General features: G+C 33.4%; 1 protein-coding gene across 1 annotated transcript in view; it reads right to left on the reverse strand.

Annotated features, from left to right (window-relative positions):
- The window catches only part of ZPBP (zona pellucida binding protein), a 149,639-nt gene that overhangs the window by 19,217 nt on the left and 102,932 nt on the right, over positions 1-27,490 (reverse strand). The window contains exon 7 of the mRNA XM_010357494.2: positions 27,070-27,247. Coding sequence (XP_010355796.1) covers positions 27,070-27,247 — 178 coding nt within the window. The remainder of the gene's footprint in view (positions 1-27,069; positions 27,248-27,490) is intronic.

The following is a 27,490-nucleotide window of genomic DNA, read 5'->3' on the forward strand; positions in this document are numbered from 1 at the left end:
AAAGACCTCTTCAAGGAGAACTACAAACCACTGCTCAGTGAAATAAAAGAGGACACAAACAAATGGAACACCACTTTTAAGGGCTGAGAAAAAGTGCTGAGAATGCTGAATTTTATAGTCAGAGAAAATATCCTTCAAGAAATGGAGAACAGACATCTATACATAAAGGAAAGCCTTGAGATTCAGGAAAAGTAAGATAATTTGCCACCAGCATACCTTCTCTACAAAAACTGCTAAAGAAAATGCTTTCAGGTAAAACAAAATAAAAAAGGAAACCTTGGATCTGCAGAAATGTAAGAAGAGCATCAACAGTGGTAAACGTGGGTACATCCAACAGACATTTTCCCCCTTAAGTTCTTTAAAATATGTAAAACTCTTCAAATTGAAAATTACAATAGTGTTTTGAGGAATTTTCAGTGTTTATATATATACACACACACACACATACATATATCTATACACACATAACATATATGACAATTATAAAGAGCAGTGAGAGGGTAGCTGGGTAATAGGGCCTCAATGATTGTAAGGATCCTACATTTTATGTAATGTTGTACAACATTAAGTAGACAGTGAAACTATGAATTTGTATACTTTAATATGTAGACTACCTAAAACATACAAAAACATGTAGTCAAAAGAAAATTAAATGAATTAAATACAGCACAAATGCAACTGAACAATCTATAATATTAAAATTAAAAATATTCTAACAAGACAGAAAGAGAAGATCAAAGAAGAGAGGAGACAAATGGAAAACAATGAAAATAATACGTACACTTTAAAAGAAAGGCAGACATTGACAGACTAAAAAAGCAAGATTCAAGCATAAGCTGCCTATAATAGACAGGTTGAAAGTAATTGAAGGGGGGAAAAGCCTTATCATGCAAACAGTAAGGATAAGAATGCTAGAATTGCTACACTAATGTAAGTAAATAAAATTCAAGCAACACAGCAATTTAGACATAAAGAGACATTTCATAATGATAATCCATCAGAAGGACATATATGGTGAAATAACAGTCTCAGAAGAATAAAAACCTGACAAAATTATAGATCATAAACAACCACATTAATCTACTTACATTTATAGAATCCTACAATCAACAACTACAAAATATCCATATTTTTAAATCAGATATGGTACCTTCAACAATACAGACATAATGAGCCACAAAATCAAATTAATTTAAATGTTCTCTGACTATATAAATATCAAGAACACTGAGTTATCTAGAAAAATCTTAAATACCTAAAAATATTTTGAAATTAATAACAATGAATATATAACACTGACATTAATAAGATAAATCTAAAGCAGTATTTGAAAAAATTATCATTTTACATGTAGCTTTTATTAGGAAAAAATGGAAATTTCGAAATATCAATGCCCTCATTGAAAATTTCAAGAAATCTATTTTTGAAAAGTCTCCTAAAATACGTAAATTTAGCAAAGTAGTAGTAATCAAGGGCAACGAACAAAAACTATATTTCTAAGTACTAGCAATAAACGATTACAAACCAAAATTTAAGCCACAATACCACTTATAAGTACCTCCAAAATGAAATAACTATATGAATCTAATAACAATGTATAAGATCTGTATGATGCTAACTACAAACTACCAATGAAAGAAATCAAAGCCCTAAATAAACAGATGGACATGCTAAGTTCATGGATCTAAAGATTTAATACAGTAAAATTATGAAAATTCCACAAATCCTATATTGAACTATAAGTTTAATACAATTGCTATCAATATCCTAGAATAATTTTTTTTGTAAATGCAGATAAATTAAGCTTTATATGGAAAAGCAAAGAAACTAGAATAGCTAAAATTAGCTTTGTGAGAGAAGAAAAAAGTAGGAGAAATCACACAACCAATTTTAAGACTTACTAACCATAGTAATGAAGACAGGGTTTGCTCTGGTTTGAATGCTTGTCCCTTCCAAACTCAAGTTGAAATTTAATTGCCATTATAACAGTATTAAGTAAGATCCTTAAGAGGTGATTAGACCATGAGGGCTTGGCCCTCATGAACTGATTAATGTCATTATCATGGGGGTGGATTCCGGGTTTGGCCCCCTTGGCTGTTTCTTTCTCTGTCTCATGCCCTCTCTTTGCACTTCCATCATAAGATTACACAATAAGAAGGCCCTCACCAGATGTCAATACCTTGATCCTGGACTTTCCATGCTCCAGAACTGTGAGAAATACATTTCTGTTCTTTATAAATTACAGAGTCTCAGATATTCTATTATAGCAGCACAGAGTGGAATAAGATAGAAAATTGATTTTGAGAAGTGGGACTTTTGCTAAAACAGTCCTCTCATCACAGGCCCAGAGTGTCACTCCTCGCATCACAAGCCCAGAGTGCAGAGATCTGGGGAAGGATATATGTGAAAAGAGAGGCCTCAGGACATCGAGGCTTGCCTCCCAGGGAAGTCTCAGGTCTCTGCTCCCTGCATTCTGACACAGGGCTCCTCAGTCACCCAGGTGTTGCTGAAGGAGGCCCCAGAGAGGACTTGAGCCACTGACTGTAAGAATACAAACAACAAATCTTGGTGGTGCCCACGTGGTGTTAAGTCTTGAGGCAGGCAGAATGCAAGGGCTGTGGAGGCATGGCTTCCTCCACCTTTATTTCAAAGAACCTTATTGTGAACAAACTGGGGGCCCAGGCAGAGACTTATCATAGGGGCAGAGCCACGGCAGAGAGCCTCTACTGCAGCAATGCTCAGCAGAATTGTGTGGTCAGAGTTTTCAGAGAGTCTCCACTACAGTAATGCATAGTAGAGCCATGACAGCAAGGCCACAATACAAGAGTCCCTACTAGGGAATGCCCAGTGTTATGAGGGAAGAGCCAGCTCTGTAGAGCTACCAGAGTCCAATACCAGGCTGGGAGAACAGCAGGCATCTGACTCCAACCTACAAGAGCTGCTGCTTGAGCTATGCCCAACAAAGCCATAGGAGTGTGGCTTCTCGACCCCTTGAGGGCACAACTGCCACCCCAGTGTGCCCAGAAGGCAGGACAAGGGGTCAAGGAAAAATATTCTGGAGGCTTAAGATTTAATGTTGTTTACCTTGTTGGGTTTTGGACTTCCTTAGGGCCATTTGTCCCTTTCTTCTTGCCTATTTTTCCCTTTTGGAAATATATCCTATGCCTGTTCAACCATAATATTTTGAAGTAGATAATTTGTTTGATTTCACAGGGTCACAGCTGGAGGGAAATTTGCCTCAGGATGTATTGTGCCTTGAGTCTCACCCATATACATCTGATTTAGATGAGACTCTGGACTTTGAACTTTTCAGTTGATGCTGAAACAAGTTAAGACTTTTGGGGCTACTGGAGAAAAATGACTGTATGTTATATGCAAGAAAAACATGAATTTTGGGGGTTAAGGTCAAAATGGTATATATTTTGAAGATTGGTATATATCTTCAAAAAGGATGTGTTGGAGACTTAATCCCCAATCCAACAGTGTTAGGAGGTGGGGCCTAATGGGACGTGTCTAGGTCATGATAACTTGACTTTCAGGAACGGATTAATGACAATTATAGAATGGCTTGAGGCTGAGAGGTCAGTCTCTTGCTCCATCTCACTGTCTCTTTGGCCATCATGAGATGACACAGGAAGGAGGCCCTCATTAGACGCCAGACTCTTGATCTTAGACTTCCCAGCTTCCAGAAATGTGAGCCAATAAATGTCTTTTCATGACAAATCATGGAGTCTGTGGTATTCTGTTTTATCTATGATAGCAGCACAAAACAGACTAAGACAGTGCTTTATTAGTGGAGGGATACACACGTAGGTCAATGGAACAAGCTGGTAACCCAGTGAATCCCATTAAATATCAGAGGACAAAATAATATCAATCCTATAGAAGCACTTTCAGAATAGTAGGAGAAAACAATGTCCAACTCATTTCATAATGCCAGCATAACCATAATCCAAAATGATGACATAGATATTATTTAAAAATACAGAAAAATACTCTTGAAAAAGGTGTACATACTAACAAATCAAATAATAAATAAAAGGACCATGACCACATAGGTTTTTCTCCTAGAAATGCAAGGCTTGGTTCAGCATTAAAGAGTCAATCAAAGCAAATTACTATACTAATACAGTAAGTGTTCTCAGATGTTCTTTGTCGGTTTTCAAACCGGCAAAGAACATCTAAGATAACCCTACAGCTGATACCATACTTAAAAGTGAAATAATTATTACTTTTCCTCCAATATTGGGAAAAGGACAAGAATACCTTCTTTTGACATTTTTATGTAACACTGTACTAGAGGACCTAGTCACTGCAATGAAGCAAGCAAGAAAAAAAAGCATAAACAGCAGAAATAAAGAATTAAATCTGTTGCAGAACATATATTTATATTTAAAAGGATCTACAAAATAATTATGATATCTAACCAGTGAATTAAGCATAATCACAGGATCCAGGTTAATATTTTAAAAATCAATCATATTATTACATGCTAACTAGAAAACTAAATCAAATAACATGCTAACTGGAAAATTAAATCAAATAATTAAATCAAATAACCATTAAAATAACTCAATTTAAAAGAGAGCAAATAAAACATAACATTCTTATGAATAAATCTAAGAGATTTGGTAGAAATCTGAAATGAAAACTACAAAACATCCCAAAGACAAATTTAAAAAGAATTTACACACATGGAGAATCAATATATTCACTATTTAGAAGACTAAATATATTTGAGATAACATTTAATTACTTTTGTCTTTAGAGTCATTGACATCAATTCAAATTACAGTTGAATTGTTTGTAGAAATTGATATGTTAATTCTAAAATGCATACAGTAATTCAAACAACAGTGAAAAAAGCAATTTTTAAATAAAAACAAAGCTGGAGGATTACCCTTGCTATTTCAATAGTTACTATAAAGCTACAGTAATCAAGATACAGTATTGTTCAAATAACAGACATAGATGAATGGAGCATAATTAAATGCACATAATTGCAGTTGGCTGAATGTTTGACAGAGGCAATATGGCATTTTAATAGAGGAAGAAAAGTATCTTCAACAAATGGTACTGGATCATTAAGATATGATATCTTTATGGTAAAAAATGATCATCAACCTTTTTCTCACACCAAACAGAAAAATCAACTCAAAATGGATCATGGACCTAAATGTGGAATCCAAAATACTATTAAAAAACACAGAGGCCAGGCGCAGTGACTCATGCCTGTAATCCCAGCACTTTGGGAGGCCAAGGTGGGTGGATCACCTAAGGTCAGGAGTTCGAGACCAGCCTGGTCAACACAGTGAAACCTCATCTCTACTAAAAATACAAAAAAATAGCTGGGCGTGGTTGTGCACACCTGTAATCTCAGCTACTCGAGAGGCTGAGGCAAGAGAATTGCTTGAACCTGGGAGAAAGAGGTTGCAGTGAGCCTGTGCCATTGCACTCCAGCCTGGGCAGCGGAGTGAGACTTGGTCTCAAAAAAGGAAAAAGAAAAAAAAACAGGAGAAAATCTTTGTGAATTCAGAGCAAGATAAGGTGTATTAGAACACAAACATATACATAAACTATTGAATAAAATAAATAAAATATACTTATCCAACTTTTTTGTTTAAAAACAAAAATGTGGGCCACAATCTGAAAGAAAATACTCACAGCACATATATCAGCAAAGGACTTTTGTCCATACTATTGTAAGGACTCTTGTAAGTCAATAATTATAAGACAAACAATCCACTTAAAGATGGGAAAGATAGTTGAACAAAGTATAAAACACATGCCAGTAGCCATTTGGAACTTGAAAAGATGCTCAAGATATCTTTTAACCAGGAAAATGAAAACTAAAACCACAGGAGATACCACAACACACACATACTGGAATGGCTAAGATGAAAAAGACTGACCACACCATGCTTTGGAAAGGGTTTGGAGCAACTGTCACCTCACATATTGCTGTATAACACAAGTTATACTGTATAACACAAGTTATAAGTGTGTTACACAGTTAACACAAGTGGAAATTATACAGTCACTTTATAAAGCCAATTGTTGGCTCCTAAATATAGACACAATTGGCTTACAAAAGCCAACAACTGGGCTTTTCTTAAAAATAAATAAAGTTAAACATACACTAACCATGTGATCCAGCAATCACAGTCATATGTATTTTTCCAGGAGAAATGAAAATATACATCCACACAAAGACTTGTACAGGAATATTTATAGAAGCCTTATTTGTAATGGCCTAGAACTGGAAATAACCCAAATGTCCATCATCAGGTGAAAGAATGGATAAACAAAATGTGGTATACCCATACAATGGAGTACTATTCAGCAATAAATAGGGACAAACAATACATTCAACAAAATGGATGACTCTCAAAATCATTATGCTGACTAATAAAATTCAGACAAGGAATATATATACTACATGGCTACTTGTATAAAATTACAAAAACATATGCAAATCTATAACGACACAAAGCATATTAAGGCCTAGGAGTAGATGTTGAGAGGTAGATTACAAAAGGGCATAAGCAAAATACAGAGCATGGGACTTTTCTTGACCATTGTGATGCCTGCATGAGTGTATACATGTCAAGTCACTAAACTGTAAAATTTCAATATGTATAGTTAATTGTAAGTCATTGTTGAGCCAAAATAAAACAAGTTGCAAAAGTTACTTAAGGCAAAATATCATTTATTTTGTTGTTATCATGCAAAACAATACTATTTGTCATTATTCATGATCCCAATAAGTGTTAATAGCATAAAGTTTTTAATTAGGATTAAAAAAAGACCAATCTATGATAATGGATATATCTGAGGAGAGAGGGAAGACAATAAGATTGTTGAGGACTTCATAGGAGGTGTCACCTGTGTCTTGTTAAAGTTGCCCTAAATCTTAGAAAGAATGTAAAGCATGTAACAGAATATGACATTTTCTTTCAATGGATGATACACGAATACTTGCCCCCATATCATTTCTGTTATTTTATGTGTTTGAAACATGATATTTATAAAGAAATATTTCATTTCCAAAGAGCCATAATAAATCAAATGCACATACATAAACACATACAAACTTTTCCATGAAAACCAAAACTGAAATAAACCTCCACTGACAGCTTCAATGAAGAATTAAATATTTGAAACAAGAATTTAAATTTTACATAAGCCATTTATGAAAAGGCAAGAGGGAAGAACTGCAATTCATTTCTGAAATAGCAGTGCCCTAATATAGTACTACATTTTTACAAAAATTTATGAGAGAAGAGAACTATAGACCAAAGTCCCTCATGAATCTAGACACAAAAATCCTTACAATGTTATAGCATATAAAAATTAAAAATATATTTTAAAATGATCACGTGTATTTTATATTAGCAGAGTTTATGTAAGGTTGCTTTAACATATGCCAATCAATCAATGCATCATAAAAACATAATAAAAGATACAAACCATGTGATCATCTCAATTGGGGTGTAAAAGACATTAGGAAAAATTCAACCTGATTTATGATTAAAAATAAAAAAAAATAGGAAGCAGAATTTCCTTTGTCAACCTGATTAATGGCATTTATGAAAAGCCCACAACTAGTGTCATGCTTAATTGTGAAAGCATGAGAGCTCTGATAGTGGGAACAAGATTAGCATGCCCACTCTTAACACTTCTGTTTAAAGTTTTCTAAATACAATAGTCTCAAGAGGCAATAAAAAGAAATAATGAGCAAATAGATCTTAAGAAAAAAGTAAAATTGTGTTTATTCTTGTAGAATGTGATTAGGTATAAAGAAAAATCTTAAAAATCAAAAATAAACTATTAGAACTATCACTGAGTTTAGCAAGGCCACAAGATACAAAGTCAACATTTCTAGAAGAAAACAGAAAAAGGTCTTCATGAATTTGATCTAAGCAAAGATTTCTTGGACAGACACAATATCCTTGGAACATTAAGAAAAAATTTGAGAAACTTGGTTTTGTCAAGATTAAAATTTCTGATACTTGAAGGATACCATCGAGGAAATGAAGACAGAGCACATAGAGACCTGTTTCCAAAATATGTAAATAAATCTTATAAGGAAATATTTTTAAAAAATAACCTGATAAAAAGATACAGGAAAAGGTTTGAACAAACAGTTCAGAAAGGAATACATATGAATGTGCAAAGAGCAAATGAAAAGATATCTTATATCATTAGTTATTAAGTGCAAATTAATAATACTATACTCTTCTTAGGATGGCTAAAATTTAAGAGATGGACAATAGAAAACACTTCTGAGAATGTTGAAAAGCTAGAAATCTCATACATTGCTGGTGAGTGTGGAAAATCATACAATTTCTGTGTAAAAGTTTGGGGGCTTCTTACAATTTTAACTTATATTTACCACATCACTCCACAATTTAACTCTTACGTATTTACTCAAAAGAAATGGGAACATATAACCATATAAAAACTTAACACATAAATGTTCATACAACTTTATTCACACAAGGCAAAAACTGGAAACAACTCAAATGCTGATCAAGAGTTGGACAGATAAATAAATAGTGGTATATTTAATAAGTGATGGTAGAGATTGTGAAATGGCATAAGGGAATCATTTAGGGTTATGGAAATTTCTGCATCTTCATAGTGATGTTAGTTAACTGATGTTGGTTAAATGTTAGTTCTGATACTTGTCATAACTCACTGAGCTATAAAGTTAAAATTGGAATGTTTAAAATTAAAATTACATATATAAAATAAACACATTACATTTAAATAAAGATGATTAAAAATATTGTCTCACAAAGACTGTTCTAGGCCCAGATGATTTCATTGGTAAATTCAATGAAACATTTAAGCAAAAAAAATTGTTATTATGGGTTTATTTTTTCAGAATACGGAAGAGGAAAGAATACTGCCCAACTTTTTTTTTGAAAGGCCAGCATAATAAAAATGAAAAATGATTTATAATAAAATATGCAATATAAATAATGTAAATGCTTAGAATGTTAGCAAATTAGATACAGCAATAGATGATGATAAAGTGGAGTCTGAAAAAAGAACATAAGGTTCAATGCATACTTCAACAAATTAAACAGAACTACTTTATTTCAATAGTAGAGAAAAGCATTTAACAAAATCCAACTCTCTTATCCACAATAAAATATCTCAGTAAACTACGTAGGAATTTCTTAATCTGATAAAGGGTATCTAAAAAATTTCTGTAGCTAACACCTGCTTCAAGGTAAAACATTGAATGATTTCTTTCTAAAATTGGGGGAAAGATAAGCATAGCTATTCTCACAATTTATATTAAATATTTACTAGAGGCTCTAGGCTCCATAATAGAAATAATGAGGAAATAGACACTGTGAAGGTTAAATGGAATAAGCAATACTGTATTTAATGACCATATGATGATTTATGTATCAAATCCTAAGGTATATACAAATTTTCCCCTAGAAATAGGTTTAATAGGTCACAGGAAACAAAGCCCACATACAAAATACATTTTCCATTTTTATATCAGCAGCCAACAATTGAAATAAAAAATTCAATTTAAAATAGGGTCAAAAATGTGTTAGACACCATCACTGAAAACTGTAAAATACTGATGAGATAAACTTAAGAATCCCTAAAAAGAGAGAGATATATCACACTTACAGACATGAAGTCACATTCTTTTCAAATAATCCTCGCTTATTGAAAAGGGATATTGACGAGCTAACTTTAACATCTATATGGAAATGCAAAGGACTTTTTGGCAAAGGGCATGTTCCAAAGATGGCAAATACCATATGCTAATTCTACACATTCTTACAATGTGACTTCATTCAGCAGTGGGGTCTGAGTTACCTTCTCTTGAACATAAGAGGATCTTTATGGGTATGGCAGAACTGACACTAGGTGACTTCTGAGGCTAGGTCATAAAAACATCATGGATTTCCATTGTTTCCTTAGGACATGAACTTTGGATCTTGTCTGCCATACTATAAGGTGACAACCCAATGCTCATACAGGGCTGAGAATAGTGCATGCTCCCATGAGTTAGTCTTGAAAACACCAAGAATGACAGGCTGACAGAGCAAATTGAAAAGTCTTGTCCCAGTAAGTGGAATATAATTAATGTAAACAGATCATTGGCCCAGCTAACAAATCTTAAGAGCAAGACCAGAAATGATTAAACTGCTTCCAAACAACTTACCATGTGTGCCAAAACAAAGGAAAGAATTGTGAAGAAAAGTACACCAAGGCTCAACATACTAATATTCCTCAAAAGCAATGATAAAGATAAAACCTTAAAAGAATCATCAGGCAAAAAAGAAAAATAAGGATAAAGGTGAAAGCAGATATCTCATTGGAAACAATCACAGTGAAAAGACAGAGGAGGGGCAACAATTTCAAGATATATAAAGAATAAAAAAACTATCAACTCTTAATTCTATATCCACCAAACAAAATAATTCAAAAATTAAGGTAAAAGAAGACATTTAGATATATTTTAAAAAGGAAATATTCCTCAATAGCAAAGCTATACCAAAATAAATATTAAATAAAGTCCTTTGGGCCATAGAAAAATTACTGCAGATGGAAATGGGTCTACACCAAAGAATGAAGTCTACTGGAAATGGTAGTTACATGAGTAAATACATGAGATTTTTTTGGTGTTATTTCTATCCACATAAAAGATAACTGACTGTTTAATAAGCATAATAATAGTGTAGTGCAGGATTTGTGACATACGTAAAACTAAAACAGATGTCTACAACAGCACAAAGGTCAGAAGTGGAGAAATAAAGCATACTATTTTAAGATGCTTACATAATATATAAAAGTATAATATTACCTGAAGGTGGACTAAGATAAATTAATAACATATACTATAAACCTAAAGCAACTACCAAAATACAAAACACAAATTGTACCTAATAGGTCAAGTCAGATAAATGGAGTCATAAACAACTCAGACACACCATGATAACAACAATGAAAAGAAAGCTGCAATGACAATATCAAGATTAGACAAAGTACATTTCAGAGGAAAACCTATTACAAAAAAATAAAGGACTTTCATAATGATAAAGGAGTAGATTTAACCAGGAGCATATAAAAATCTTAATCATTTATATACTTAATAACAGAACTTAAAAATACTTGAAACAGATGCTCATAAAACTGCAAAGAGAAACAGACACTTCCATAATTTTAATCATAAAGATAAATACCCCTCTTTAATAATTGGCAAAATAAGTAGACATAAAATCAGTAAAGGACATAAAAGATTGAAGTAAAATTAACAATAAAACTGACCTAATCTATATTTGCTGAACTCTCCTCCCATTCTCTGTCTCTGTCTCTCACTCTCTCTCAGTATCAATATATATGTCTCTCTATATATAGATATGACATGAGGGAAAAAATATATTTTTTTGAAGTACAAATGGAACATTTACCAAAATATATATACCATATACGAGGCCATAGAACATTTTAAATTAAAAGTATTCAGGCATGCAAAGTACATTCTCTAATAATTAAATTAGGTTTCCATAAAACAGAAATCTCTAGAAATCCCCCAAAAATCTGGAAATTAAACGCCACTCTTCTAAACAACCAAATGCTCAAAAAAAATTAAGTGAAATTATTAAGCATTTTGAGTTGAATGAAAATGAAAATACAACATGTTGAAATTTGTGAGGTGCAACAAAAGCAATGCTAGACAGAAATTTTTACCTGAAAGACACAAATGATCAAAACTTTTCTAAGGAAAAATAAACAACCTTTGCTGCAGAGATTAGTTTTGTGACTCATAGATCTAGTCAAACATCCAAGAAGCCCACAACAGAAATGGGGTTATGCGGGAAAGTTCTGTGGAGGATCCCCCATCTAATGGTGTAAATTTCCATGGCATAGACAAGATTTTTGAGAATGCTGTATCAATGTTTACTTAGACTCACGGAGACAGAGGAAGGATAAAATGAAAGAGGACTGGTGGATTTCCAAAATTCTACAAGCAGAAAATGGGCTAAAGAGCTACTTGGCCTCAAGCTTGTGCTCTTCTTCAAGAAAAAGAAAAACATGACTCTGATGGAAGAACAATGGGCCCACAGGCTGATCCAGCCATAGTAATAGTTCCAGAGGTAGGGAAGAATGGAGCTTTCATGAGCCCAGGGGGCAGAGCTTCTGCAGTTCCGGTAGGCAGAGAATAAAGCCACAGATGATTACTCTCAAGCCTTAAAATCTAATGGTTCTCTGTTTCAAAGTTACTTGGGATAAGTGACCCCTTTCTTTCTTCTAATTTCTTCCTTTTGGAATGAGAGTATCAATCTTATGCATACCCCAATCTTCTAATTTGGAAGCAGGTAACTTGTTTTCTATGATCATATATCCATAGATGGAGAAGAACTTTGCACCAAGATGCATCATACCTAGAGTCTCATCCATACAAGACTGACATGACCTAGATAATGATAATTTGGGACTTTCTTGGGTGATAATATTTAGGTAAGCTTTTAGAGTTAATGCTGCAATGGGATGAGATTTTTTATTTTATTTATTTATTTTTAAGATGAAGTTTCGCTCCCATTGCCCAGGCTGAAGGGCAGTGGTGTCATCTTGGCTCACCACAACCTCCACCTCCTGGGTTCAAGCAATTCTCCTGCCTCTGCCTCCTGAGTAGCTGGGATTACAGGCATGCACCACCACGCCTGGCTAATTTTGTGCTTTTAGTAGAGTCAGGGTTTCTCCATGTTGGTCAGGCTGGTCTTGAACTCCTGACCTCAGGTGATCTGCCCACCTTTCCCTCCCAAAGTGCTGGGAAGACAGGCATGAGCCACCGTGCCTGGCTGGGATGCGATTTTTTAAGATCTGGCACAGTGTGAATATATTTTGCGAGTGGATTGCCAGGAATTTCTGAGAGCCACAACCACAGGGCAGGCTGTGCTGGGTTGAATTATGTCCCTGAAAAATATATGTTCAAATACTAACTACTGGTAGTTGTGTAACCAAAACAGCATACTATAATATACTTAAATATAAGTATGAAAAGACAAAATAATAGAGTATTTTTTTCTCATGACAGCAGATTAATTTAGAACTAATTTTTTATTTTTTATTTTTTTTTATTTTTTATTTTTGAGACGGAGTCTCGCTCTGCCACCCAGGCTGGAGTGCAGTGGCCGGATCTCAGCTCACTGCAAGCTCCGCCTCCCGGGTTCACGCCATTCTCCTGCCTCAGCCTCCCAAGTAGCTGGGACTACAGGCGCCCGCCACATCGCCCGGCTAGTTTTTTGTATTTTTAGTAGAGACGGGGTTTCACCATGTTAGCCAGGATGGTCTCGATCTCCTGACTTCGTGATCCGCCCGTCTCGGCCTCCCAAAGTGCTGGGATTACAGGCTTGAGCCACCGCGCCCAGCCAGAACTAATTTTTTAAAAAAACATATTGGGAAAATTACCAAATGCTCAGAATTACAACACATTTCTATATAATTATTCAATTAAAGAACTAAAAAAAGAAATCAGGAAATACTCCAAACTCAGTAATGTGTGTGACCTCTAGACTGAAAGCCATTATATTTAAAATATTTTCCTGAAACTTAAAGAGATATAAATAAAAGGACAGATATATTAGGTTCATGGATTCTAAGAACCAATATTATAAGAATGCAACTTTTCCAAAATTAATCTATATTTTAAACTCCACTCAAAGCACTCACATGTATTTTGTGAAAATTATGAAATGATTCTAAAATTTATCTAAAAATATAGCAACCTAGGAGAGCAAAAATTAAGCTGAAGAAAAACAATAAAATTGGCAGATTTACATCAAAAGATATCAAGATATATGGAGTTGATTAACTAAATGTTAATTAACATATAATCTTAAACTAGACCTCTTATAAATTACTGATATAAATACAATCATGCAAGTACATGAAAAAATTGTGTAGTAGTATCTACTAAAGCTAGTATAATATGCCAGGGCTATAACTCAGTCATTCCATTTATAGATATATACTCAAGGAAAACATTTCTTCTGAAAACATGAAAAATAACATGACTTGCAATTACACTCATAATATCAGCTATTAATAGTAATTGCTAATAATTACTATTAATAATAGCACAAATAAATTCCAATCAACAACAGAATGGATAAACTGACTCTAGTCAATAGCATACTGCATATCAGGAGAAAGTATTTATCACCATATAAAACTATAAGAACGTATCTCATAGACATAGGATGAATACAAGAGCTAGTCACAAAAGATGACATAATATTGTTATTCCATTTAAATGAAGTTCAAGAATAGGCAAATTAATTTATGGTGATAGATGTCACATTAATAATTACTTCTGGGCCAGGATGGACTGTAAAGAAACCTGATGGAAAAATTACTGTAATATTGAAAATTTTCCTTCTATTGATATAAACTTGTGATTATTGATATATATATTATTTATACATATTTTTATACATACATATATAATACAATATATATGATATATAATACTATATAATATTTTTATAGCCAATATATATCTAAATGTTCTTGTAGTTGCCCACATAAGATCTATGTATCTTAAGTAATGTTGTAACATAACAAGTTTTAAATTATATACCTGAATATAACTATCCATTAAATTTAAATTTAAGATGGAATTAACAATTAAGAGAAAATATAACAAAACTGACACAAAATATATAATCTTAATGATATCATAACCAATATAAAGAGAAGATTATTTCTTCAAATTAATCTTCCAAAAAGAAAACCTAGCTCAGATAATTTCAATAGCATGGTCAAATAAACAAAAAAACAACAAAAAACCACATAAGGATGAAATTATTCCAATTCATGCAGAAGAGAGAAAAGAAAGATAAATCACGCATCAATTTAAGGTGGCTGACATAAAGTTGTGTCAAAACCTGATTAGAAAAGTATGAGAAAAGAAGGTTACAGCCAGTCTCTCACAAATGCAGAAAAGGGACTGTCTACAAAAATGTTAGCAAACAGCACTGTATAAAAATAAAAATATATGAGAATCTAGTTGGGTTTATTTCAGAGATGCAAATTTGGTTTAAGAGTTTAAAAAGTTTATGTTAATATATTTATATATATATGGAGACATACACACACACACACACACACACACACACACACACACACACATATATATATATGGAGAGAGAGAGAGAGAGAGAGAGATTCTCTCTGTCAACAGGCTGGAGTGCAGTGGCTGGCGCAACCTCAGCTTACTGAAATTTCCGCCACCCGAGTTCAAGTGATTCTTGTGTCTCAGCTTCCCTAGTAGTTGGGATTACAGGCATGCACCACCACACCCAGCTAATTTTTATATTTTTATTAGAGACGGAATTTCGTCATATTGGCCAGACTGGTCTCGAACTCCAGACCTCAGTGTGATCCATCCGCCTCAGCCTCCCAAAATTCTGGGATTACAGGTGTGAGCCACATGTGTGGCCCATGTTAATAAATTAAGAAAGAAAAATCAAACAATTCTCTCAATAGATGTACAGAAAAACAAACTCAGTCTCAGCAGCTCTTAAAATACTCAAACAGAGAATCAAAATATATGAAGGAAACACAGAATTACAGGGAGATAGAGAGTTCTATAGTAACAGTTGGAGATTTCAGCACCCCAATTTCAATAATGAATGAACACTCAGAAAAAAGATCAATAAGAAAACAGAGGACTTAAAAAACACTATAAACCAATTAGACCTAAGAGTATTATACAGAACCCTCCACATAACAGCTGAATATACATTTTTTTTTCTTTTTTTTTGGGGGGGGGGGCACATGAAACAATCTTCAGGATAGATCATGTGCTTAATCACAAAATGTTTAAATAAATTTAAAATACTGAAATCATACAAAGTATATTTTCTAATCAAAGTAGAATAAAGCTAGAAATCAATTGTTTAAAGAACACTGAAAATCACAATATGTGGACATTAAACAATACAATCGAACATTCAAAGGGTCAAAATAGAAAACACCAAAGCAGCCAGGTGCAGTGGCTCATGCCTGTAATTCCAGCATTTGGGGAAGCCTAGGTGGATAGATGACTTGAGCCTAGGAGTTTGAGATTGGCCTGGGCAATATAGTGAGTTCCAGTCTCTACAGAATAAAAAATAAATAAATAAGCCAGGCATAGTGGTGCATGCTTCTAGTCCCAGCTACTCAAGGGACTGAAGTGGGAGGATCACTTGAGCTCAGGGGGTTGAGGATGCAGTGAGCCATGACTGTGTCACTGTAGTCCAGCCTGAGTGACAAAGCAAGACCCTGTATCAATAAAAAAATTTAAAAACCCACAAAAGAAACAGATAATACCTTGAGACAAATGAAAATGCACACACAACAGAAAAACTTATGCCATCCAGCAAAAGCAGTGGTAAGAGGGATATTTACAGCTGGAAACACATACATCAAACATGAGAAAAGACTGCTAATCAGTAAACTAATTTACACTTTAAGGAACCAGGAAAAGGAGAGAAAACTAAACATAGAATCATCATAATGAGGGAAATAAATTAGGAAATAGAGAAAAAAAGCAAAGGTTGGTTCTTTGAGAAAATCAAAAAAGGGAACAAACTTTAGCTAAATTGATTGGAAAAGAAAGAGAGGACTCAAATTACTAAAAATCAAAATTTAAAAGTGAGGACATTACTACTGATTTTATACAAACAAAAGAAAAATAAAATACTATGAACAACTGTATGCCAACAAATTGGATAACTGAGATGATACTAACAACTTTATAGAAATATATAATCTATAAAAAAGGACTCAAAAGAAATAGAAAATGTGAACAGATTTATAACTAGTAAGGCAATTGAATCAGTAATCAAAAACTTTGTTATAAAGAAGAGCTCAGCAAGATGGTTTCACCAGTAATTTCAAACAAACATTTAAAGAAGTCACACAAATCCTTATAAACAATCCAAACGTTTGCAGAGGAAGGAACTTCCTAACTCATTCTATGAAGCCAGTATGATCACAACATCCACGTCAGGAAAAGACATTACAAGAAAACTACAGACCAATATCCCTTATGATTACTGATCCAAAATTCAATAAAACATTAGAAAACAAAATTCAGTAATGTAGTAAAGGACTATATACAATAACCAAGAAGATGTTATTTCCAGAATGCGTGAAAGGTTTAACATATGAAAAAACAATCAATGCAATATACTACGTTAGCAGAATGAAAAGGAAAAAAACTACAGCCTCATGTCAATTGATGTAGAAAAACCACTTGTCCAGTGTCAACCCCTTTTTTCTGATAAAAATATTCAACAAAGTATGAATAGAATAATACTCTCTCATCACAGTAAATACTTTATATGAAAAATTCACAGCTAACATCACACTCAATTATGAAATGATGAAGGCATTTCCCCTAAGATTAGTAACAGGCCAAGGGTGTCTACTACCCTCATTTATATTTAACATACTGTTGAAAGCTCTAGCCAGAGAAATTGGGCAAGAAAAATAAATAAAAGGCATCCACCTGGAAAGGAAGCAAAATTATCTGTTCACAGATGACATTATTGTCTTTGTGTAAATCTTCAAGATTCTAAAAAAATCAAAATCTTGTTTATATCTAATAAACATATTCAGTAAAGGTGCAACACAAAATCAACATGCAACAACAGCTGCATTTCTGTACATTAGCAATGAATAATCCAATGGGAATTTAAGAAAACAACTCCATTTACAGTTACATTCAAAAGAATACAATGCTTAGGAATAAATGTATGCAAGGAGGCAAAAGGCATGTACACTGAAATCTAAAACATACTGTTGAAACAAATTAACTCATAAATAACTGGAAAGGCATTGTGTGGTCATGGACTGGTAGACTTAATATTTTTAAGATGGCAATACTACCCAAGGCAATCTACAGATTCAGTATTGTCCCTATCAAAATGCGAAGCATGTTTTTGCAAACCTCATCCTAAAATTCATATGGAATCCTCATCCTAAAATTCATATGGAATCTCAAGGTACCACAAATAGAACAATCTTAGAAAAGAACAAAGTTGAAGAATCCATATTTCCTGATTTTGAAATGTATTACAAAGCTATAGTAATAAAAACAGTGTGATACTGGCATAAAGACAGACATACAGACCAATGGAACAGAATAGAGGTCCCAGAAAAAAAAAAAAAAAAAAAAAAAAAAAACACTTGCACAAATTATCAACTGATTTTGACAAGGAAGCTGAGACTATTCCATGGGTAAAAGACTGTCTTTTCAACAAACGGTGCTGTGAAAACCAGACATACACATGCAAATGAATGAAGTTGGACTCTTAACTTACACAGCAAACAAGTAATTTAAAGTAAGTAACACACCTAAGCTAAAACTTTAAAACTGTTAGAAAACCTAATGACACTGGGGGAAAGTCTGATGACACTGAATTTGGCAATTACTCCTTGGATACGGTAACAAAACCATAGACAACAAAAGAAAATATCTGGACTTAACTCCAATTGGAAAAATTCAGTGTCATCAGGCTTTTCTGGGGGCAAGTCTGATTACACTGAATTTGGCAATTACTACTTGGATATGGTGACAAAACCATAGGCAACAAAAGAAAAAAATGGACTTAACAAAAATTTATAGCTTTGTGCACTTAGGACATTATCAAGTGTGTAAAAATACAACTCACAGAATGGGGAGAAATATTTGAAAAATCACACATTTGATAAGGTATTAATATCTAGAATATATAAAGAACTCCTAAAACTCAGTAACAAAAAGGCAACCTAATTTAAAATTAGACAAAAGACTTGAACAGACATTTCTCCAAAGAAGATATACAAATGGCCAATAAACACATGAAAAGATGCTCAGTATCAATTAGTCATTAGAGAAATGCAAATCAAGCTCACAATGAGGAACACTTCACATTCACTAAGATGGCTAGTGTAGAAAACAAACAAGTAAGTGTTGGTGTGGAAATGGAGAAACTGGAAGGCTTGTATATTGCTGGTGGTAATATAAAATGGTGCAGCTGTTGTGAAAAACAGTTTGACCTCTCACAGAATGACCATATGATTCAGTAATTCCACTCTTAGGTATATATGCAAATATCTGAAAGTTGGGAATCATATAACTGTATACTAACGCTAATAAAAGCTTTATTCACTATTGCCAACAGATAGAAACAACCCAAATACCCATTAATAAATGAACAGGTAAATGTAGTAGAATATTCTTCTACCGTAAGAAATTTAGTTCTCATACAGGCTAAATGAACCTTAAAAATATTTTAACTAAAATAAGCCAGACACAGAAAGACAGACACTGTATGATTACACTTATATAAGGTACCAAAACTAGACAAATTCATAGAGATCAAAAACAGAACGGAGATTACTGGGAGATGAAGGGAAGGGCTAATGGAGTTATTGTTTAATTAATACAATTTTTGGTAGCCATACAAAAAGATCCTAAATGGATAGTGGTGATGATTGCACAATATGGTGAATGTACTTACCACTACTGAATTTTACACTTAAAAATGGTTAAAATTCTATATTTTATGCCATGTATAATTTACCAATAAAAAATAGCCGAGCTTCTGGGAGACATGGTTAATCAGAAGGTTTGGGCAGGATAATTAGAAGGCAGGCCTGGGACATGTTATGAAGCCATAAAGTGAGAAATTGCTAAAAAAAAAAAAAATGAGGAGGGTATACTGAATGAGTACACATTTTACTTTAGAGAAACTATAATGGTGAAATTTTGGATAATTTGAACAACATAATGATGGCAATGAAAAAATAACTAAAAGAAAACAATATTCATAAATCCATAATGGCAAAAAAATAATAAATTGGGAAAGAATATAACTTTCCCTTAGAGCAGAATTATAATCAATAAATATAGAATAATGAATAAAGAAACTGCCATTAGGCAGACAACACAGAAACAATTGTCACATGCAGGAATTATCACTGGATGCTAAAATTAGTTCATCATTTGATGTTAAACTTTGTCCACACATTTGCCAAATGTATGATGAATATGCATGTTTCTGTAGTCTCAAACTACTTTCTAACAAGACTTTAAGACAAAGGAATAAAATAGCATCAGATCTGGTGCTTCCATCCCTTGCACTGGGGGACTTGAGTGCAGGTTTGCCCAGCCCAGGCGGGAGGCCAAGCTGGGCAGCACTGAGCTGGGCAAACCTGCACTCAAGTCCCCCGGTGCGGGGCATGCAAGCACCAGATCTGATGGGGGGCAGGGAGCAGTTCTCAGGTCCCTAGAGAAATGCCCCAAAGAGGACTGGAAGAACTGCTGCCATGCCAAAGACCCAGCACAGGGAAATGGAGTGACTGGCTCCACAGCCTAGTGAGCAGTTGTGGGACCCACTATGCTTTTATCCTCTGGACCCAGTGGTGTTCCTTCCCATGCCCTGACCTTGGCAGCAAGTGGGGACAATAAGTCACAAGCAGTATGCTTTCAGTCTGTGAAACTCAGGCAAATAGCTTCCTGCTACAGTTCCATGAAGGTGGCAGGGGTCAGGGGTGTCACACTCATCTGTCAGTTCTGGCTATGGGGGCTCCTACCCTGCTCAAGACCAGAGTGCCAATCTCCAGTCTGAGATTCTCAAAATCAGTGAGTGTCACTGGTGCTAACTGGCATGTTCCCAAGCAATTCCCTACAATCTAGGAAAGGAATGGCTTCCTCTTTTGGTGCCCAGGTCCAGGAGCATGTTTGGTATACTTACCGGTGCTGTTCCTTCTCATAGTTTCCTGACTGCTCCCCAAGACAGATTCAGGGTTTGAGAGGGTCAAGGAGCTCTGCTGTGGCCTGGATTGTCTGGCTACCCAGTGGGAATGTGTATCACAGAGACACTCACTCTCCCTCTCACGTACTGGGCTTTCACACAATTTGCCACTGGACCTCATCATGTGGGCTACTGCCCATCTTCTTTTCCCAGAACACAAAGTTTTCTTTCACTTTTATATTGAACTCCCGTGTTCTTCCTTGTATAAACATTCTCAGTGTGAATTTTCTCTATATACACTATTTTGCTATTTCCAAGTGGGTGAGGTGTGCTGGCAAAGCCTCTATTCTGCTATCATTTTTCCGCTTCCAGGATGTCCTGGTATCCTGCATACCAATCTAATTCCTTCAGGTCACAGGTCACAAATGCTTCATAAGAGTCACCTTGGGTCTCCAGTATCTCAGGAGAAGAGGCAGCAGAGATGGGACTCTGGGCCATACACACTGAATTTATATTGATCGTTTCAGTGAAATATTTTTGGTTCCAATTGTACTTTTTTGTCCCCTTTCCAACTTGGCTTCTTTTGGATAAATAAAATGGAGTTTTGGGATAACTTTTTTTTCTATCTACTAATTGTTATATACATATTATTTTACTGTCTTTTAATGGTTGTCCTAAAGAATACATCACGCATCTTAATCTACTATTACAATCTAATACAAATCATTACTTATACCAGTTCTAGACAATGGTTGAAACTGAAAACATTTTAATTTTATTTACTCCCTCTTGCTTTTGGTGTTACCATGATCATATATTTAGTGCTACATATTTTAAGCACACAAAGCATTATATATTTTTGTGTAGTCAATATTTATTTACATTTATCTCTATGTTTTTCCTTTCCATTGCCCCTTATGCCATCTTGCATGAACATGTTTCTACCTGGGATCATTTTAAACTAACTGAAAAATTCCCCTTAGTCCTTCTTTGAGTGTAGATTTGCCTACAACAATTCTCTCACATATTATGTCTAATGGTGTTTTGATTTTCCATCATGTATGATGATATTTCCATCAGGTATAGCATTGTAAGTTGACAACTGTTTGATTTCAGCACATAAACATGTCATCCTATTGCCTTTTGATATCTGTCATGCATTTCCACACACCCCTTCTATCCATGATAGAAAGGAAGGGAGCTATGCTGCCTCTTGAATCCTTATGCCCTGACGTTTTACCAATGTCTTTAATAGAATGAGTAATTTTTAAATTTTATTAGACTTTTCTAGTTTTTCCAGAAACAGCTTTGGTCTGCTACAAGCTACTCCAGCATGGCCAGGAGAAGCACTAATTTTTGCTTTTTAGATTTTGACCCAGTAAGTCTTCATGATATTGTTAATTCTTCAACATATCTAAGACAGTTTCACTCAAATAAGTTTGTCAAATTACATGGACTGCTTTTACTGCAAATAAATGTATCAGCCAGGCACAGTGGCTCACACCTGTAATTCTAGCACTTTGGGAGGCCGAGGCTAGCGGATCACAAGGTCAGTAGATTGAGACCATACTGGCTAACACGGTGAAACCCCGTCTCTACTAAAAACACAAAAAATTAGCTGGGCATGGTGGTGGACACCTGTAGTCCCAGCTACTCGGGCAGCTGAGGCAGGAGAATGGCGTGAACCAGGGAGGCGGAGCTTGCAGTGAGCCGAGATTGCGCCACTGCACTCCAGCCTGGGCGACAGAGCAAGACTCCATCTCAAAAAGTAAATAAATAAATGAAAACAAATGTATCTATTTAAGGAAAATCTGGGCATTCCACACTGCTAATCCATAGAATGACCTATCCATTGACCATGATTTTTCAATTATTTAGTTTCTTCAGAAATATAATGATTCAAAATAAGAACAATGTCTTCATGGGTCTAAAAGGCAGATGAGTTTTATTTCATACAGATAATAGAAACTATTTACATACATGTAGTGAAAAAGCTGCAAAGGAAACATTTTTTGGTCTCTGATCCTCTGATGTAAAATCAGGGATGCAAGTCTGAGTAGGATAAATTTATTGACTCTGAAATGCTGTATTAAAAAAAATTTCACCTACTAAACAATTTGTTTTTCCTGCATAATTAACTAAAAGTACAAATGTACAGTTTATTAATAAAACCACCTCAAGATGATTAAATATGCTAACTTGTAACCTAATCATTTCTGACCACTGACACAGTATCTACGTCACAATGAAAGAACTCCCTACTGGAATTTCCATGTGATTATCAAAAGTCTTGAATAAGCAATAGCTATTCATTTTTTTAAAAAAGAGAAAGCAATAGGAAAAAAAAAAGTTGTCTAATTTATTATTGAGCTACATATTTAATCCATAATAATCAATGGCAAACAGTCTGCTACCTCAGTAGAAGCGTGGGCATCCTGTCAAGGTATTGCCTTATCAAAACTAATATTCCGACATTCTATCTATGTGTTGCCTTATCAACATTAATACTCAGATATCTCAAACTCAGTGTATATAAGAATCACCTAGGAAGCTTATAAATGTAGATGTCTGACTCATAAACGTTGGATATATTTTGAGAAAATCTTTAGGAAATTCTGATACACACGTAAGAGTTTTAAAACCACTGCCATAGTTTAAACAGAAAAAAATAGGAAGGAGAACTGGGGTATTATGTCAAAGAATGTTACTTGACCTACAAATTTATTGGTTTTCTTTTTTTTGAAAAAAATTAGCAGAAATAAAATGGGGGAAAGTTGAATATACAAGCTACACAAAAATAGAAATAATAGAAATTGAAAAGTAAAGCATTTCAGAATCTGTGTTTTAACAAAATTCTTTTAAAAACAATGTAATATTTGGCTGGTCTTTGGTTTATGTACATCATTTTGTTAGTCAGTTTTGCTACTTTAAGGAGAGATACTGATAACTCACAAATTTAATAAATCTCTCCTTAAAGTACCAAAACTGACTAACAAAATGATGTACATAATAAGCAACGCTAAATGTCAAGTCACAGAGAAGCTTTGCAGTACAACTTAATTTAAAATTACTAAATAAGTTAGGAAAAACAAAAATAATGTAGGTAGAAATGTCAAGTCTTCACTAATTTATAAGGAAACAAGCTTTGTCTGCCATCTAGAAAGTAAAACTAAATGAGAAAAGAATGATATCCAAAGGAAAAGAACAAATCTGGTGCTTCTTTCACCTACTATGGAGAAAGTAAACAAACTTCCCTTATGTCATAAACATGCTTTGTCTCAATCTTCTTTGTTGAATATAAACATGGTATATCATTTTATTCTGGACAAAGTTGTTTTATGAATACCTCATATATTTTATGAGCTCATCATCATTTTATCTAGTAGTTTCATACTTGAATAGATTTTAAGTTCATTTACTGTGTTAATTTTGTCTTTTAACTAGTGTTATCCTAATTTAAAACACAGTGTAGTTTGTTAAATCACTTTCTATTCAGAGAACGATTTAAGTATCTTTTTGAGTAGTTACATGCTTTTCTAAAATGTTAGAGTGATGACCTTCTGTAAAATCAACAAAAATTATTATTATCCTATGGGGTCCTGAATATTACATTAAGGGAACTGAATCTTGCTTAACAGGAATAACACAAAGACAATTATAAATTAAAACATTTATTAACCATAAGATGGCACAAAATGAAATTTGGCAACTCACTAATTAATAAGTCTATTGAGCAATGATGATGAGCCCATAAAATCCAAAAAATAAATTTTATTTTATTTGAGCAAAATTTCCCCCCATAAACTTGATGCTCATTCATGCTGTTGCTTGGATGGTACTTGCTATCCTAGTATCCTGCAAAGTAACTTCCTCAAGACTCAAAGACAAGTCTCACCAAGAAAGCCATATCACAATTACATTGAACCTTTCTGATCTATCCTATTGCTAACTCAGTTTTCTTTATATAATCTTCTTGTATTTTTTCCTTTAAGTTTAACAGCCTTTTGTTCCCTAATTGTTTCATGGATGCATCTCTTAAGTATATAAACTCCGTGGGCAGAGATCAAATATTCAGGAGAACAAAACAGTATTTTAGAGACAGAAAATATTTTTGAGATTCATGTTAAATTTTTTCATATACTTCTTATGACAGGAATAAAAACAATTAATTAACCTGATCAAATAGTGTAGCACATAAGTTGAGTGTAATCATTACATGATGAAATTAGAAAACATTACAATTGTGTTGTTACCCAAAGTTTTTAAATACAAAAAAATTTTAATGATTATGTATAATTCTGACATTCAAAACTACTACTTCACTTGAAAGAGCTATGTTTGACAATTTCAAAATACTTATAATTAAGGAGATGCAAATATTTTAACAATTTTAGTTTATATTAAGTCTTTTTTGAATAATGATATAAATGCATGTAATAGTCTACTATGTTCCAGTTTTTTTGGGTATTTCTATGTTTTTCTTTATCCTTATCTGTGTTCTGGAGTTTCATATATGTATATAATATATAATATATAATATTAAATATATAAATATATCATATATTATATATTATATGTAATATATTACATTATATTATATTTACATATAGAACATATAATTTTCAGTCTTAAAAGTTTAAAATTTATACTAATATCACTAAATTTATACCTGTCATAGTCTGTTTCAGACTATCTATATATATCATCAGTGATTATATATCATATATTATATAATTATATGTAATATATAATTATATATTTTATATTTATATATGCTCTATATATAGCATATATAAATATTTATAATTTGTATATATTACATTATATATAAATATATTATATGATATAAATAATCATATGATTTATATATAAATCATATGATTTTAAAATCAGTGATTTTTATATATATAAAATAATATATATAATCACGATTTTAAAAATAGTTACAAAGTTAACAGTTGGAAGTTATTTGTTTAATTTGTATTCTATTTCATAATATATCTTGGTACTGTATTTTTTTGAAAGTTCATATATTTAAACAATAACGAAACACAAAATGTTATAAAGATAACTCTAGCCAAATCAAAGAAAACAAAGTAAAAGGAATATTTAATGGTCTATTTTATGAAAAGGCTTTTAATCTAACTTAAACTGCAGAAAGAAAGGAGAAAAGAACAATTAGAAGTGACTTATTGAGAATGATATTGCTATGATTTGGATATAGTTTGCTTATTCCCATAAAATCTCATGTTTAAATTTAATTCCAAATGTGGCAGTGTTAGGATGTAAGGTGTAGTAGGGAGAGGTTTGGGTCATGGGAGCAGATCTCTCATGAATAGATTAATACCCTCCCTCAGGGGTGACCAAGTTCTAATTCTATTAGTTTCTGTGAGAGTTGGCTATGCAAAAGAGGCTGGCACCTGCCCCCCTCTCTGGCTTCCTCTCTCACCATGTGATTTCTGCACACTCAGGCTCCCCTTCACATTCATCTTCTGCCACAGGTAGAAGCAGACCAAGGTCCTCACTGAATGCTCAATCTCAAACTTTTCAGCCAGCAGAATCATGAGACAAATAAACTTTTTTCCTTTATAAACTATCAAGGCTTAAGTATTCTCTTATGGCAATATGAAACAGACTAAGACAGGTATAAATTTAGTGACATCAGTATAAATTTTTAAAACTCTTTTAAGACTGAAAATTAATTGGCCCATTAATCTCTCAATAATAGAAATGCAAAGACTTTGAATTCATGTGCTTAATCTAAATCAACAGCCTCTACAGAACTCTCTTCTATAGTAAAGATGAAAAAGAAAGAATAAACATCAGAGAGCAGCTCAGATACTGTAGTGCTAGGACCAAAAGTTAGAAAAAACAATTGGTAATAAAACATTTCATTTACTTATTTCAAAAGGAAGGAAAAAGTCACAAAGTTGTCTACTATAGACTATACAAACCTAAATTCATCAATAATAGATTCTAAAAGATATGTTAATTGGCTTTTTTTAAAGTCAGGAACTCTAAGTGACTCATAACTATTATTTGTGTTTCCTCCCAGATAACTACCTAGTGATCCTAAACTCCCCTGGTGTAATATTAATACCAAGGCCAAAATCAAGCCAGACTGTTTTTTCTTTCACATCTTTAGATTCACATAGTCTTTTCAAATACACTACTTTAAATAAACTACGAAAAAATACCTAAATGATGGTAAAAATAAGGGATAGGCATTCACTTAGGCTTAATGAAAATAAGTAAATTTTCAACAATATAAAACATGAAATCGTAATTCATTACATACCACAGCACTCAGGACATTTTGGATGTTTCTGGACATTCATTCCATACCCTGGAAAGCAGCGATTAATCCAAACCATTTGGAGAGTACCTTCAATATAGTATATTACAGGTAATTGTTCTGCACGTCTGCCAAGAATTTTTACTTGTTGATTAAAGAATCTCTCTATGAGATTTTTAGCCTAAAATGTAAATACAATTTGATAAATTGTTAGCCATAAAAAATGTAATTTCAGAACAAATAAGGATGCATGTGGATTTAGAATTTGAGGAAAACAAAGTCTCAAGGTCGTTATTTTTTCTAGCACTCAAAGAATATAAATAAAACACACAAAACTGAAAAGATGTCATCTATATACATCCAATATTTCTAAAGGTACTTCCAATTACAATGCAAAGAAATCATTTGAAGATATAACCAAACT

This window comes from Rhinopithecus roxellana, chromosome 6, assembly GCF_007565055.1.
Source record: "Rhinopithecus roxellana isolate Shanxi Qingling chromosome 6, ASM756505v1, whole genome shotgun sequence".
Classification (NCBI taxonomy): Eukaryota; Metazoa; Chordata; class Mammalia; order Primates; family Cercopithecidae; genus Rhinopithecus; species Rhinopithecus roxellana.